Source organism: Oncorhynchus gorbuscha, linkage group LG01 (assembly GCF_021184085.1).
Source record: "Oncorhynchus gorbuscha isolate QuinsamMale2020 ecotype Even-year linkage group LG01, OgorEven_v1.0, whole genome shotgun sequence".
Classification (NCBI taxonomy): Eukaryota; Metazoa; Chordata; class Actinopteri; order Salmoniformes; family Salmonidae; genus Oncorhynchus; species Oncorhynchus gorbuscha.
This window is the reverse complement of record NC_060173.1, coordinates 68,373,960-68,390,962: the sequence shown is the minus strand read 5'-3', so window position 1 is coordinate 68,390,962 and position 17,003 is coordinate 68,373,960. Positions and strand designations below refer to the sequence as shown.

General features: G+C 40.4%; 1 protein-coding gene and 1 pseudogene across 3 annotated transcripts in view; both read right to left on the bottom strand.

Moving 5' to 3' along the window:
- Window positions 1-17,003, bottom strand: part of nalcn (sodium leak channel, non-selective) — a 286,480-nt gene that overhangs the window by 164,169 nt on the left and 105,308 nt on the right. For all 3 annotated transcript variants that reach the window (XM_046358989.1, XM_046359008.1, XM_046358998.1), the window contains one exon: window positions 7,943-8,074. In XM_046358989.1, coding sequence (XP_046214945.1) covers window positions 7,943-8,074 — 132 coding nt within the window. The remainder of the gene's footprint in view (window positions 1-7,942; window positions 8,075-17,003) is intronic.
- Window positions 15,589-16,479, bottom strand: LOC124037550 (annotated as a pseudogene).

The following is a 17,003-nucleotide window of genomic DNA, read 5'->3' as shown; positions in this document are numbered from 1 at the left end:
TATGGTTACTCATGGTCATGTGATGAGGTAGTCCTGCCTGCAACTTCAAAATGAGTGTTGGCCTTCTTGGTCATATGGCAAGACACAAAATTTAGCCAAGTTTAGTCAAAATCGGGCCAGAAGTCTGAAATATCGTGTGGGTTAGCTAGACTCATGTCCCTGAGCACGTGAGACAAATTTGAATCGTTAGAGCCACCGTGTGGTCGATATGAATGCTCTTGCATTTGTTGAGTCTTCACAGTGTTTTGTTACAATACGAATATCCTTGACTGATTTATATATGCATTTATGTGCCAGATCACACCCACGTGAATGTTTATTGGTGAATATTGTTGTTTTAGGTACTAATCTGAAACATATTGCAATAAGAGACCTTTGTCCATAGATAACTAGAGGTCAACCGATTAATCGGAATGGCTGATTAATTAGGGTATTTTTCACCGCCGATTTGCCGATTTAAAAAAATATATATATTTTTTTAAATTGTATACCTTTATTTAACTAGGCAAGTCAGTTAAGAACACATTCTTATTTTCAATGACGGCCAAGGAACGGTGGGTTAACTGCCTTGTTCAGGGGCAGAATGACAGATTTTCACCTTGTCAGCTCGGGGGATACAATCTTGCAACCTTACAGTTAACTAGTCCAACGCAATAACGACCTGCCTCTCTCTCGTTGTACCGCCTGTTAAGTGAATGCAGTAAGCCAAGGTAAATTGCTAGCTAACATTAAACTTATCGTATAAAAACAATCAATCATAATCACTAGTTAACTACACATGGTTGATGATATTACTAGATATTATCTAGCGTGTCCTGCGTTGCATATAATCTAACTGAGCATACAAGCATACAAGTATCTGACTGAGCGGTGATAGGCAGAAGCAGGCGCGTAAACATTCATTCAAACAGCACTTTCGTGCGTTTTGCCAGCAGCTCTTCATTGTGCGTCAAGCATTGCGCTGTTTATGACTTCAAGCCTATCAACTCCCAAGATGAGGCTGGTGTAACTGAAGTGAAATGGCTAGCTAGTTAGCACGCTAACTAGAGGGACTGAAGCTATACTGTTTCACTGGCAATACTAAAGTGCCAATAAGAACATCAAATATTCAAAGTTTAATGAAATACAAATGGTATAGAGGGAAATAGTCCTATAATTCCTATAATAACTACAACCTAAAACTTTTGACCTGGGAATATTGAAGACTCATGTTAAAAGGAACCACCAGTTTTCATATGTTCTCATGTTCTGAGCAAGGAACTTAAATGTTAGCTTTCTTACATAGCACATTTTGCACTTTTACTTTCTTCTCCAACACTTTGTTTTTGCATTATTTAAACCAAATTGAACATGTTTCATTATTTACGCGAGGCTAAATTGATTTTATTGATGTATTATATTAAGTTAAAATAAGTGTTCATTCAGGATTGTTGTAATTGTCATTATTAAAAATACATGTAAAAAAATTGTCCGATTAATCGGTAGCGGCCTTTTTGGTCCTCCAATAATCGGTATCAGCGTTGAAAAACCATAATCGGTCTACTTCTAATAGATACCAAATATCAAGTTCCATGCAGATAAGTCATTTGGTGCAAGATCTTTTTTCCTTTTTCATAATGGTGGAAAATCCATCATGGCGGACCTAATGGGTCCCTGAGGCAAATTAGTTCCTTGTGAGGACAGGAACCGGTGTCCCAAATTTCATGACTTTACGTCAAACGGGTTGAGGGGCGTGACCTTTGAAAGTCTGCATTTTCAATCTCTTGTCATAGCGTCCCCATCCGGCCAATCAGTGTAATTATGTAAATTCCGGATCTCTATGGCAAGATGCATCATTCACCCACGTTTTGTTAAAATTGGGTCAATGCTGTCTGAGATGTCGCATGTGACTAATGTACTAATGAACGCACTAACGGACAGAGACAGATCAACAGTCTCCTTCCCGATTTCATGTTGGGGGACAATACGCTTGTGAGGTAATGAGAAGGAGAGAAATAAAATTTAAAAAATAGATTGAAAGGAGAACAAGAGATAACGTGATTGCATTCATCCCATAGGGAAGGAAAGGGAGTGGCCAGAAGGGGGAAATAGCTGGAAAAACCAAAACCTGCATTTAGCTAGAAACCAAAACAAGTATTTCCTATATCTTTCTTTTCCCTTCACCGAGTCCTGATTGAGTGGAAAAACTGTGATCAATGGATGGATGATAAAAAAGAGAGGGAGCGAAGGGAGAGAATCTTGTGTGTGGTTTCTCCCATCTCTTATCTTTCCCATTCAGCTGTGTGAGAGAGAGTGAGGCCGGGAGGGAGGTAAAGAGGGAGACACGCCTCTCCTTCATTGTTCACGCTCTGCCACCTGCATACTGATGGCATCGACAGAGCCGGGCAGATTGAGAGCGGGTTTGTGTGTGTGTGTGTGTGTGTGTGTGTGTGTGTGTGTGTGTGTGTGTGTGTGTGTGTGTGTGTGTGTGTGTGTGTGTGTGTGTGTGTGTGTGTGTGTGTGTGTGTGTGTGTAAAAACACTTCATGATGGCGAGTGCAAATCAACTGTTTCCGTTTACAATCCGATAGTAGCAACAATATTATAATTGTTCAAAAGAAATAACTATAAAATCATAGATTTTACTCCCAGGTTTGAGTGTGATTCAATCAGAGGTACGTTTTCATTTTATGTTTGTGTGGTAGTGAATATGAAGTCCAATCCTCAATCAATCAATCAAATGTATTTATAAAGCCCTTTTTACATCAGCAGTTGTCAAAGTGCTTACAGAAAGAAACCCAGTCTAAACCCCCAAAGCGCAAGCAATGCAGATGTCGAAGCACTGTAGCTAGGGAAAACTCTGTAGAAAGGGAGGAACATAGGAAGAAACCTAGAGAGGAACCAGGCACTAACGGGTGGCTATTCCTCTTCTGGCTGTGCCGGCTGGAGATTATAAGAGTACATGGCCAATAACCTTTTGAAGCGAACGTTTGAAATATTAATAGCGGACCAAACAAGGCGAGTTCTTTTTGCACGTAGTACCAGATATCTATACCACTGTTCTAGAATTTGATTGTCGCATTTTGCCACTATTCTCTGCACCCCTGACTATATCAAGACAGGGTTGTCTGCTTCATATGAGGCTTTATAAAACAGTCATTTTTAACCACTGAATCTCTTGTCTTTTCTGCCAATAGTAGGAGCAGCGAGTACGTATAGTATTATATATGCTTTTAAAATATCTGAAAGAGGCATTGGTATTAGCTTGTCTGAGAGGCTGCGCATGTGAAACAGGGCGTGGAACCTGAGGTGCTAAGTCCAGTGTATTTGCTAAAATAGTGGGGAACAAACAAAGTTAGAGCGGGGTACAGTATGAACATACAGTAGATTCAGAGAGTATTCAGACCCCTTGATATTTTCCAGTAATCTATACAAAATACACCATAATGACAAAGCAAAACGTTTTTAGTATTCAGACCCTTTACTCAGTACTATGTTGAAGCACCTTTGGCAGCGAATACAGCATTAAGTATTCTTGGGGATGACGCTACAAGCTTGGCACACCTGTATTTGGAGAGTTTCTCGCATTCTTCTCTGCAGATCCTCTCAAGCTCTGTCAGGTTGGATGGGGAGCGTAGCTACACAGCTATTTTCAGGTCTCTCCAGAGATGTTCGATCGGGTACAAGTCGGGCTCTGGCTGGGCCACTCAAGGACAGCAGAGACTTGTCCCCAAGCCATTCCTGCATTGTTTTTGCTGTGTGCTTAGGGTTGTTGTCTTGTTGGAAGGTGAACCTTTACCCCAGTCTGAGGTCCTGAGCGCTCTGGAGCAGGTTTTCATCAAGGATCTCTCTGTACTTTGCTCCGTTCATCTTTTCCTTGATCCTGATGAGTCTCCCAGTCCCAGTAGGAACGGTGACAGGTTTCCTCCAGACATGACACTTGGCATTCAGGCCAAAGAGCTCAATCTTGGTTTCATCAGATCAGAGAATATTGTTTCTAATAGTCTGAGAGTCCATTAGGTGCCTTTTGGCAAACTCCAAGCTGGCTGTCATGTGCCTTTTACTAATGAGTGGCTTCCGTCTGGCCACTCAACCATAATGGCCTGATTGGTAGAGTGTGGCAGAGATGCTTGTCCTTCTGGAAGGTTCTCCCGTCTCCACAGATGACCTCTGGAGGTTTGTCATAGTGAGCATTGAGTTCTTGGTCACCTCCCTGACCCAGGTCCTTCTCCCCCGATTGCTCAGTATGGCCGGTCGGCCAGCTCTAGGAAGAGTTTTGGTGATTCCAAATGTTCTTCAATTTAAGAATGACGGAGGTTACTGTGTTCTTCGGGACCTTCAATGCGGCAGAAATGTTTTGGTACCCTTCCCCACATCTGTGCCTCGACACAATTCTGTATGGGATTTCTACATACAATTCCTTTGACTTCATGTCTTGGTTTTTGCTCTGACATGCCCTGTCAACTGTGGGCCCTTATATAGAGAGTTGTGTGCCTTTCCAAATCATGTCCGATCAACTGAATTTCCCAAAGGTAGACTCCAATCAAGTTGTAGAAACATCTCAAGGATGATCAATGGAAACAGGATGCACCTGAGCTCAATTCCCGTGTCTAATAGAAAAGGGTCAGAATACTTACATAAATAAGGTATCTGCATTTTATTTGTATTACATTTGCAAACATTTAAAAAAATCAGTTTTCACTTTCTCATTATGGGGTATTGTGTGTAGTTTGATGAGGAAAATTGTTTATTTAATTCATGTTAGAATAAGGCTGTAACGTAACAAAATGTGGGAAAAGTGAAGGGTCTGAAAACCTTCAAAATGAACTGTTTATTTCAAATGCAGACCATGGATAAGGGAAACACTGGCAGGCATCTTTAATACTTTTGTACATTTTTTTTAATGAATTACATTTATTTCCCCCTGGAAAAATTTAATTACAGCAGTGGCTACAATTCATCATCATGTCAAAGTATTATGACCACTGGACATGTAGCCAGATGCCTGCCTCATCGATAAGCGAGGAAGATATTTTTGAATCCTCAAATGTGGTGAGTATAATGGCTTGGATTGCTTTTAGCCTAGTCGGAGTGGAGGAGAGTGGAGGAGAGTGAGTGCAGAGTGGATCAAGTCATGTAAGCAACAAAGTGAGGTAGTTTGTGCGGGTGATCAGATTGAATGGTGTATCCATTCAATCAGCTAAATTGCATACAGAAGCAACATCTCAAGACATCAGTCTGGAAGTTAAAGCTTGGTCGCAAAAGGGTCTTCCAAATGGACAATGACCCCAAGCATACTTCCAAAGTTGTGGCAAAAATGGCTTAAGGACAACAAAGTCAAAGTATTGGAGTGGCCATCACAAAGCCCTGACCTCAATCCCATAGAAAACATGTGGGCAGAACTGAAAAAGTGTGTGCGAGCAAGAAGGCCTACAAACTAACTCAGTTACACCAGCTCTGTCAGGAGGAATGGTCCAAAATTCACCCAACCTATTGTGGGAAGCTTGTGGAAGGCTACCCAAAACGTTTTACCCAAGTTAAACAATTTAAAGGCAATGCTACCAAATACTAATTAAGTGTATGTAATATTCTGACCCACTGGGAATGTAATGAAATAAATAAAAGCTGAAATAAATCATCCTGTCAACAATTATTCTGACATTTCACATTCTTAAAATAAAGTGGTGATCCTAACTGACCGGGACTAAGACAGGGAATTTTTTACGAGGATTAAATGTCAGGAATTGTGAAACACAGAGTTTAAATGTGTTTGGCTAAGGTGTATGTAAACTTCCGACTTCAACTGTAACTTATGATTTGTTTTCTGTCAGCACAACCTGTTATTTAGACTGGTTTATGAAATGAGTTTGGCTGTGGATGTGTTCCGTGTGATGCTTGGATGATCAAGTTCATTCATCTTTCACAATAAAAGGTCAAATTGAGGAATGAAGGTGAAGATCTCTATTTCCCATCAGTACAAAACATTATTTAGATGCTGTTATAGGCCAATTTCTTTATGTCTACAGTATTCTCTCGGGTATGCAATCTGGTTTCTGCTCAGGTTATGATGTCTCACTGAAACCGTAAAGGTCCTCAATGGTGTCATCATTGCCCTTGATTATAAGCAATGTTGTACTGTTATTTTTATGGACTTGGCCAAAGCTTTGGATACGGTAAACAATTCCGTTCTTGTCAGCCGGCAAAGGAGTATTGGTGTCTCTGAGGGGTCTTTGGCCTGGTTTGCTAACTACCTCTCTCAAAGAGTGCAGTGTATAAAGTTAGAAAATCTACTTTGTCAGCCACTGCCTGTCACCAATGGAATACCCCAAGGCTCGATAGTAGGCCCCACACTCTTCTCAATTTACATCAACAACATAGCTCAGGCAATAGGAAGCTCTCTCATCCATTTATGTGCAGATGATAGTCTAATATTCAGCTGTACCCTCCCCGGATATTGTGTCAAATGCTCTACAACAAAGCAAAACTCCTCATAGGACACATCACTGCACTCTATACTCTTCTGTAAACTGGGCATCTATGTATACCTGTTGCAAGACCCACTGGTTGATGCTTATTTATAAAAACCTCTTAGGCCTCATTCCACTTTATCTGAGAAATCTACTGTAGCCCTCATTCTCCACATACAACACCCATTCTGCCAGTCACATTCTGTTAAAGGTCCCCAAAGCACACACATCCCTGGGTTGCTCCTCTCTTCAGATCGCTGCAGCTAGCGACTGGAACGAGCTGCAACAAAAACTCAAACTGGACAGGTTTATCTCAAACTATTCATTCAAATACTCAATCATGGACACTCTTAATGACAGTTGTGGCTACTTTGCTTGATGTATTGTTGTCTCTCACTTCTTGCTCTAGAAGGCTAGGATCTTTGAGTCGCCTCATCACTGTTGACGTTGAGACTGGTGTTTTGGGGAATTATTTAATGAAGCTGCCAGTGGAGGACTTGTGAGGCGTCTGTTTCTCAAACTAGACACTCTAATGAACTTGTCCTCATGCTCAGTTGTGCACTGGGGCCTCCCACTCCTCTTTCTAATCTGGTTAGAGACAGTTTGCGCTGTTCTGTGAAGGGAGATCTTTAGTTTCTTGGCAATTTCCCACATGGAATAGCCTTCATTTCTCAGAACAAGAATAGACAGATGAGTTTCAGAAGAATGTGCTTTGTTTCTGGCCATTTTGAGCCTGTAATCGAACCCACAAATGCTGATGCTCCAGATACTCAACTAGTCTAAAGAAGGCCAGTTTTATTGCTTCTTTAATCCGAACAACAGTTTTCAGCTGTGCTAACATAATTGCAAAAGGGGTTTCTAACGATCAATTAGCCTTTTAAAATGATAAACTTGGATGCTGATAATGGGCCTCTGTACGCCTATGTAGGTAATCCATAAAACATCTGCCTTTTATAGTTACAATAGTCATTTACAATATTAATGTCTACATTGTCTTTCTGATCAACTTGATGTTATTTTAATGGACAAAAAAATGAAGAAAAAAAAACAGGAAAAAAACAAGGACATTTCTAAGTGACCCCAAACTTTTGAATGGTAGTGTGTATATATGTATATATATATTTTTAATTATCCCAATCCTTTTGCCTTTTGGTAGGCCGTCATTGTAAATAAGAATTTGTTCTTAACCAGTTAAATAAAGGTTAAATGAAATAAAATGAATAAAAAACAATGCTATTTAGATGCGTTTGTGCATCATATGTAGACGTTCTGTTGCTACTGTTCAGATAACATATGTATGATGGTACGATGCTGTGACCACTCAACATTACATTGATCACAAATATCTTATCATAAGAGTCATGAGGTCAATGTTAGGGTTAGGGAAAATAGGATTTTGAATCAAAATCAATATCAAGTCAAACAAGGATAGTAAAACATACAGTATGGTGTTTGTGTGTGTATTGTACAGTATGTTTGTGTGTTCTGATCCCTTACCTCAGCCAGGTAGAACTCGTCATAGTGCCTTTGGTGGTTCTCACCCTTGTAGTAGTTGCTAGCGGCAACGATTACGTCTACGGCAACCATAGTCAGAATGAACATGTGGAAGATGGAGGAGCGCATCAGTTGCTGCGGAAACAGAGATATTCATTTAGAATTCATGTAGAATAAGGACATATTGACATCTATTCTATAACAAACACACCCATCCAGATACCCACGTCCACATATGAAAGGTTCCTCGGGCTGACCTAAACGACAGTACACTTCTTTTGACCGGAGCCTTACGTTTATGTCTTTTCAGTTTTGCTCAAAAAACACTTTGGTCTGGACAAACAGTATGAGTCTTGCTACAATATACACTGAACATAAATATACATGCAACATGTAAAGTCCCATGTTTCCTGAACTAATACAAAAGATCCCAGAAATGTCCCATAGCTCTAAAACGTTGTGCACAAATGTGTTTACATCCCCGTTGGTGGGCATTTATCCTTTGCCAAGATAATCCATCCACCTAACAGGTGTGGCATCAATAAACTGAATAAACCGCATGATCATTACACAGGTACACCTTGTGCTGGGGGACAATAAAAAGCCACTCTAAAATGTGCAGTTGTGTCACATGCCACAAGTTTTGAGGAAGAGTGCAATTGGCATACTGACTGCAGGAATGTCCACCAGAGCTGTTGCCAGATATTTGAATGTTAATTTCTCTACCATAAGACAAATGTTGTTTTAGAGAATTGATCATTACGTCCAACCTCTCTCACAACCGCAGACCACATGTAACCACGCCAGCCCAAGACCTCCACATTTGGCTTCTTCACCTGTGGGATTATCTGACACTGGCCACACAGACAGCTGATGAAACTGTGGGATTGCACAAACTAAGAATTTCTGCACAAACTGTCAGAAACCGTCTCATGGAAGCTCATCTGGGCGCTCGTTGTCCCGTAACCGACTTCAGTGGGCAAATGCTCACCTTCAATGGTCAATGGCATGCTGGAGAAGTGTGCTCTTCACAGATCAATCCCGGTTTCAACTGTACCAGAAATATGTCAGACAGCGTGTACAGCATCGTGTGGGCGACAGGTTTGCTGAAGTCAACGTTGTGAACAGAATTTTAGCTGCCAGCCATGTTTGCCTTTCTATTCCGGAAACATCATGTACAAAAATATTTTAAGATCAGCAACAAACAAAAAAAACACAGAATTGCTCAGGAGTAAAATGTCCTCTATACATTCCAGCAACATTTTCTCAGATGGTGAAAATGTCACAGAGTGAAAGTAAAATCAGCCATTACCTCCTTAGTGGATACAAATAAAATGAATTACCTTCATTAAGACTTCTGCTCTAAGAGTTTAAAAAAACTGTTGTAGAGAAAAAATAGTTTAAATTTAAAACTCAAAATAACATAATTTGCTTCTTTATGCCACAGTAACACATTTACTTGTGAAATATCTTAAGCTAGGGTATGATGGTATAAATGGATGCAAAAACATATCATTGATTTTCACAATTGCCAATACAATCAAAAGTATTTGATCAACCCAAATTATACATTTATTCTAATTGTAAAAGCTAAATACGACCTCCCATCATTCTGAGGTAATGATTCATGAGCAAACCATTAAACAAGACAAATGATGTGCCTGGCTGGTGGGGATTTAAATATCCTCTCGTTTCAGTTATAGCAAGATGGAGAATGAGAGAAATTAAGAGAGAAATGGGGGTGAGAGAAAAAGAGATATGTAGACATGGAGAGAAGGGGGATATTCAGAGAGAGGAGAGAGAGAGGCAGAGACATGAAAGAGGGAGGAGAGAGAGGTAGAGAGAGAGGGAGGAAGAGACATGAGCTTGAGCCTGTAGGACAGTGGTTCTTATTGGAAATGGCAACAGGCAAACATGGCTGGCAGCTAAACTTCAGGGGATGAAAAGCAATCAGGACTATTTCATTAGATAGAGAGAGAGGGGGAGAGGAAGAGAGAGAAAGGGGGAGAGGGAAAGAGGAATTAAGAGAGAGAGAGAGGTACTGCAAAATCACTATGTATTCAGACATAATAAACAAAATGGAGAGAGGTAAGTCCCTGTTTTATTTCTTCCAGGAGCAGCTATATTATTGAACGTCTAGTACAAGCAGCATGGCCAAATTCAATCAAAACCAAAATTGGCACACGCAAAAAATCTCTCCCTGTATCAGTAAAACAAATGTAGCGAGTACAAGCTATGCCCTAACCAAACAGGGGGTTTTGATTTCAGATTATATTATTCATGCAAGACATGTGTGTTCTTTTCTAACACAGAAACACTATTATTTGTCTGTGGGCCCAGTTTAACCACTGTGCTGAATTGAATTCTCTATAGTCAGAGGGGAGTATCAGATTTTACAGCTTGGGAGGAATAAGACCAAGTATTGAAGACTGTCTGTAGAAGATGGATAGATGAAAAGAAAGTGAGACATACACAGTCCCTTCAGAAAGTATTCACACCTCTTGTCTGTTGTGTTTAAGCCTGAGTTTAAAATTGATTAAATGTAGATTTTTTTTGTCAGTGGCCTTTACACAATACCCCATAATGTCAAAGTGGAATTATGTTTTTTGAAAAGTTTACAAATTAATAAAAAATGAAAAGCTGAAATGTCTTGAGTCCATAAGTATTCAACCCCTTTGTTATGGCAAGTCTAAATACATTCAGCGGTTAAAATATGCATAACAACCACATAATAATTTGCATGGACTCAATAATAGCATTTAACATAATAGTTGAGTGACTACCTCATCTATGTACCTCACACATACAATTATAATGTAAAGTCCCTCAGTCAAGAAGTGAAATTCCAAACACAAATTAAACCACAAAGTCCAAGGAGGTTTTCCGATACCTCGCAAAGAAGCGAGGCATTTGACCCTATTAGTAGATGGGTAAAAATACGAAAAACAGACATTGAATATCTGAATACGAGGTATTTATTACAGTTTGGATGGTGTATCAATTAACACAGTCACTGCAAAGATACAGGAGTCCTTCCTAACTCAGTTGCCGGAGAGAAAGGAAGCCGCACAGGGATTTCACCATGAGGCCAATGGTGACTTTAAAAGAGTTACAGAGGTTAATACCTGTGATAGAAGAAAACTGAGGATGAATCGAAAACATTGTAGTTACTCCACAATACTAACCTAATCATGAATTATGTTTGCAACAAGGCACTACAGTAATAGTGCAAAACATTTGGCAAGGCAACTAATTGTTTGTCCGGAACATAAATTGTTACACAAAGTGTTATGTTCGGGGCAAATCCAGTACATCACATTATGGAGTACCACTCTCCATATGCTTGGTTTTCACTTTTTATTTCACCTTTATTTAACCAGGTAGGCCAGTTGAGAACCAGTTCTCATTTACAACTGCGACCTGGCCAGGATAAAGTAAAGCAGTGCGACAAAAACAACACAGAGTTACACATGGAATAAACAAACATACAGTCAGTAACACAATAGAAAAATATGTATACAGTGTGTACAAAATGAAGTAAGGAGGTGAGGCAATAAATAGGACAATAGTGGCGAAGTCATTATAATTTAGCAATTAACACTGGAGTGATAGATGTGCAGGTGAGGATGTGCAAAAGTAGAAATACTAATTTACAAAAGAGCAGAAAACACTGAACTCGATCTGAAAAGTAGTTAGTGAACCAGGCAAGGCAGTTATTAGAGAAACCAAGGCTGTTGAGTCTGCCGATAAGAATGTGGTGATTGACAGAGTCGAAAGCCTTGGCCAGGTCGATGAAGACGGCTGCACAGTAGAGTCTTTTATCGATGGGGGTTATGATACCGTTTAGGACCTTGAGTGTGGCTGAGGTGCACCCATGACCAGCTCGGAAACCAGATTGCATAGTGGAGAAGCTACGGTGGGATTTGAAATGGTCGGTGATCTGTTTGTTAACATGACTTCTGAAGACATTTGAAAGGCAGGGTAGGATAGATATAGGTCTGTAACAGTTTGGGTCTAGTGTCTCCCCAATTGAAGAGTGGGATGACTGTGGCCACTTTCCAATCTTTAGGAATCTCAAAAGAGAGGTTGATCATTTTAGTAAGAGGGTCTGGATTGTCTTGCCCAGTTGATTTGTAGTGATCCAGATTTTGCAGATCTTACAGAACATCAGCTGTCTGGATTTGGGTGATGGAGAAGGGGGGGGACTTGTAATCATTAAGGACTAGGGAGTTTTTCAGAATAAAAAGAAACAGAATGGAGCTAAGCATAGGCAAAATCCTAGATAAAAACCTGGTTCATTCTGCTTTCCACAAGACACTGGGAGATTAATTCACCTTTCAGCAGGACAATAACCTAAAACATTGAAGACAATGAATGGTCCTGCGTGGCCGAGTTGCAACTTTGACCTAAATCTGCTTGAAAATCTATCGGATGACTTGAAAATGGTTGTCTAGCAATGATCAACAACTCATTTCACAGAGTATGAAGAATTCTTAAAAGAATAATGGGCAAATATTGTACAACTGCAGGTGTGAAAAGGTCTTCGAGACGTCCCCAGAAAAACTCACAGCTGTAATAGCTGCCATAGGTGATTCTAACATGTATTGACTCAAGGGTTTGAATACTTATGTAAATTCAATATTTCTGTTCCATTTGCAATAAATTACCGAAAATGTCTCAAAGCATGTTTTCAACCTGTCATTATGGGGTATTGTCTGTATATGGGTGACAAACAAAATGTATTTAATGCATTTTGAATTCAGGCTGTAACACAACCAAATGTCGGATAGATCAGGAGGTATGAACACTTTCTAAAAGGCAAATGGAAATGGAAAGATAGGAAGGAGAGGTCTGGGAGACAGCTGGGGAAGAGTGACTATTACTGCTCCGTGCTGGAAGGAACCGCCTCACTGTGGGTATCCGGAGTGCTGTGTCAGTGTTTCTCAACCTTGCCAGGGACTGGCAAGCTATAGATGTTCCCCCGGTAGAACTCACTGAATCAGTGTCAGCTAACCAGTTCAGGGACCGGTCAACATCATCTCCTTGATAATGTGAATTGTACCTAGTGCTGAGCGATTAGTGCTTTTTGAGGTCGGTTTTTTGGTTTCGGTTCGATTCTTAAAAAATAATCACGTTTTTTTATTTCAAATATATATATTTTTCCATTAAATCACTATGTGGGCTGAATGATGTAACAACACAGAATAAAACAATTAATAAAAGTCCCATGATGGTATTGTCTGCCCATTTCTGCTTATCACGTATTAACAATAATTTATTAACAATACTTGAATAAAATATTTCAGTTGTTGTGTATTCGAAGACATTATTTTATCCCGAGTCATCATCTCACCTCTATAGAGCTGCTGCCTATGCTCTCTGACAAATTCCATATTTTAGTAGCTTTTCAAAGTAAATAAGGCAGACTTTTATGACTGCTGAATACTTTGATCGTGTATTTTTTAGGAATTTTTCAGTTGTCCTCGAAGCAACTGCTTTCTATCACTCTCGATTGCAGATTCTTCTGTCTCTTTAAACAGCCATTAACAACACAGATGGACAAGTAGGTGAGCAACTGATTATGGTCATTGTAAGTTAATTACCAAGTTAATTGGAATAAACAATGCATTTTATTGGAATCCATACAACATCGCACAGGTCGGGCTTGATCTGATTTATCTCTAGACTAGAGAATCTGAGCAATGTATGCATTGAGCTCACAGAAGAAAATACACAATACAGATGAAGTTGGAAGTTTACATACACTTAGGTTGGAGACATTAAAAGTAGTTTTTCAACCACTCCACAAATATCTTGTTAACAAACTATGGTTTTGGCAAGTCGGTTAGGACATCTACTTTGTGCATCACACAAGTAATTTTTCCAACAATTGTTTACAGACAGATTATTTCACTGTGTCACAATTCACTGTGACACAATTCCAGTGGGTCAGAAGTTTACATACACTAAGTTGACTGTGCCTTTAAACAGCTTGGAAAATTCCAGAAAATGATGTCATGGCTTTAGAAGCTGATGAGCTAATTGACATCATTTGAGTCAATTGGAGGTCTACCTGTGGATGTATTCCATGGCCTAACTTCAAACTCAGTGCCTCTTTGCTTGACATCATGTGAAAATCAAAAGAAATCAGCCAAAACCTAAGAAAAAAAAATGTAAACCTCCACAAGTCTGGATCATCCTTGGGAGCAATTTCCAAACTCTTGAAGGTACCACGTTCATCTGTACAAACAATAGTATGCAAGTATAAACACCATGGGAACACGCAGCCGTCATACCGCTCAGGAATGTGACGCGTTCTGTCTCCTAGAGATGAACGTACTTTGGTGAGAAAAGTGCAAATCAATCCCAGAACAACAGCAAAGGACCTTGTGAAGATGCCGGAGGAAACAGGTGCAAAAGTATTTATATCCATAGTAAAACGAGTCCTATATCGACATAACCTGAAAGGCCGCTGAGCAAGGAAGAAGCCACTGCTCCAAAAACTGCCATAAAAAGCCATTGTGCTTTGTGCTTTTTGGAGAAATGTCCTCTGGTCTGATGAAACAACAATTGAACTGTTTGGCCATAATGGCTTGCAAGCCAAAGAATACCATCCCAACCGTGAAGCACGGTTGTTGTGGGGATGCTTTGCTGCAGGAGGGACTGGTGCACTTCACAAAATAGATGGCATCATGAGGGAAGGAAAATTACGTGGATATAGTGAAGCAACATCTCAAGACATCAGTCTTATCTTGGTCAGTTAAGTTGAATCTTGGTCGAAAATGGGTCTTCCAAATGGACAATGACCCCAAGCATTCTTCCAAAGTTGTGGCAAAACGGCTTAAGGACAACACAGTCAAGGTATTGGAGCAGTTATCACAAAAGAACCTGACCTCAATCCTATAGAAAATGTGTGGGCAGAACTGAAAAAGTGTGTGTGAGCAAGGAGGCCTACAACCTGACTCAATTACACCAGCAATGTCAGAAGGAATGGTCCAAAATTCACCCAACCTATTGTGGGAAGCTTGTGGAAGGCTACCCAAAACGTTTTAATCAAGTTAAACAATTTAAAGGCAATGCTACCAAATACTAATTGAGTGTATGTAAACTTCTGACCATCTCTCTACTATTATTCAGACATTTCACATTCTTAAAATAAAGTGGTGATCCTAACTGACCTAAGACAGGGAATTTTTGCGAGGATTAAATATCAGGAATTGTGAAAAACTGAGTTTAAATGTATTTAGCTAAGGCGTATGTAAACTTCCGACTTCAACTGTATATGGAATTCAAATAATTGAACCAACATCGGTCAATTGGTTGTTAAAAAACGAAAATAACTGACATTTTGGTTAAACACTCAGCACTAATTGTAACTCTATACTCCAGTAAATGTCAAGCTCAAATGCAGATCCTTATTATATCAATAAAGTAAGACGGGTAAGGAAATTAGACCACAAATCCTATGGTTCCCATAGTTAAATATATATCAAATATGTGTAATCCAGTGTTTCTTTTGCAAAGGTCAAACTTCTCTGGCTAGTTAGTATACATTCCTGTAAACACCCTCAGTTTTGTTACTGGGTAAGAGGTTGGCAGGCATGGTCAAGAAAGCGGACATATGGGTCTCGACTCAGGTGGTGTGTTGCTCAACATCCCGAAATGCCCAGCCTGGTCTCTTCTCAATCCAGCAGCTGCCTGTAAGTGATCTCTGTGTCCATCTTCAGCGTGATGTGAAGCATCTCCTGGTAGTTCTTCAGGAAATTGCTCATCTCTACCTTGGTCTTGCACAGCTGGGTTTCCAGGTGGGAAATGATGTCCTCTAGCACGCCAATATTTTCCAGATGGACATTCTCCATGTTCTCCAACTGCATCTCCATGGCAGCGTTCTGGGCCCTCAACCCGTCGATCTGGTTCTGGAAGTCTGTCACCTGTTGTGATCTCCTCCTACATGTCCTCCTTCTTGCCAGAGACATCCTTGAGCTTCTCCAAGTTGCCCTTGTACCACTTGTTCTCCTCCTGGACGTTGCGGGCCATGGCAGCTTTGATCTCCATTCATTTTTGGGACAGGTAGGCAGCCAGGGCGTGTCTGATTCCAGCTTGGCAGACACCTTGGAGTCCTTCTTGAGACACCACCTTATCATGGAGCTTCTTGAGGAACTGGATCTCGGCCTCTAGCTGCTCTACGTGCCTCTCCAAGTCGGGCCTCTGCAGCGTGGCGTCGTCCACGTTCTAACGGAACTTTCTCAGGATCATCTCTGCCTTGTCCCGCAGAGACAGCTCTTCCTCCAGTTTCATCCTCCACACCTCCACCTCCTCCTCAATGTAGCTCCTCTCAATGTCCACTGCCCCCTTCTCCTGGGTTAGCGCCTCAATCAGATCCCATATTTCCTTGAGTTTGAGCTTGTACTCTTCCCCAATGCCGCTGGGGCACCCCTAGTGGATGCACTTCAGATCATCCAGTTCCGCCTGCAGTTGGGCATTCCTCTGCTCCAATGTCTGAACCTGAAGCCCGCAAAGTGCACGTTCAGCTCCTGCATCTTGTCAGCAATTTGCCTGGGCAGTGGGATAGAGATGGGTTTAGCTGCTGCTGGGTCATGCTGGAAGAAGAACCACTCACGGCCAGGGTCTTGGAGCAGGAACCATTACCTCTCATGTTTGCAGTGTGGAGGACAATTGTTGTAGGATCTGGAGGTTTGGTTGCTGTAGGATCTGGTTCAAACATAAAATCTGTTTGCTTGTGTGTTGAGAATAGTTCCACCACCGAGGAAAGCGTGTTTCCCTATTTTAAACTAATACAATTTCCCAGAGAAATATTTTTTGACACAAAAAAATGTAAGGTTGACAATTACATTGACACCCCTAAAGGTAGTTCTAAATAAAGCAGTCAAAAGTTTAGTTTTTGGTCTCATATTCCAAGCATGCAATTACTACATCACATCTTTATTTCAGATTATTTCGTGCCCAATAAAAATTAACGGTAAATAATGTATTGTGTCATTTTGGAGTCACTTTTATCGTGAATAATATAATATGTTTCTAAAAACATCTATATTCATGTTGA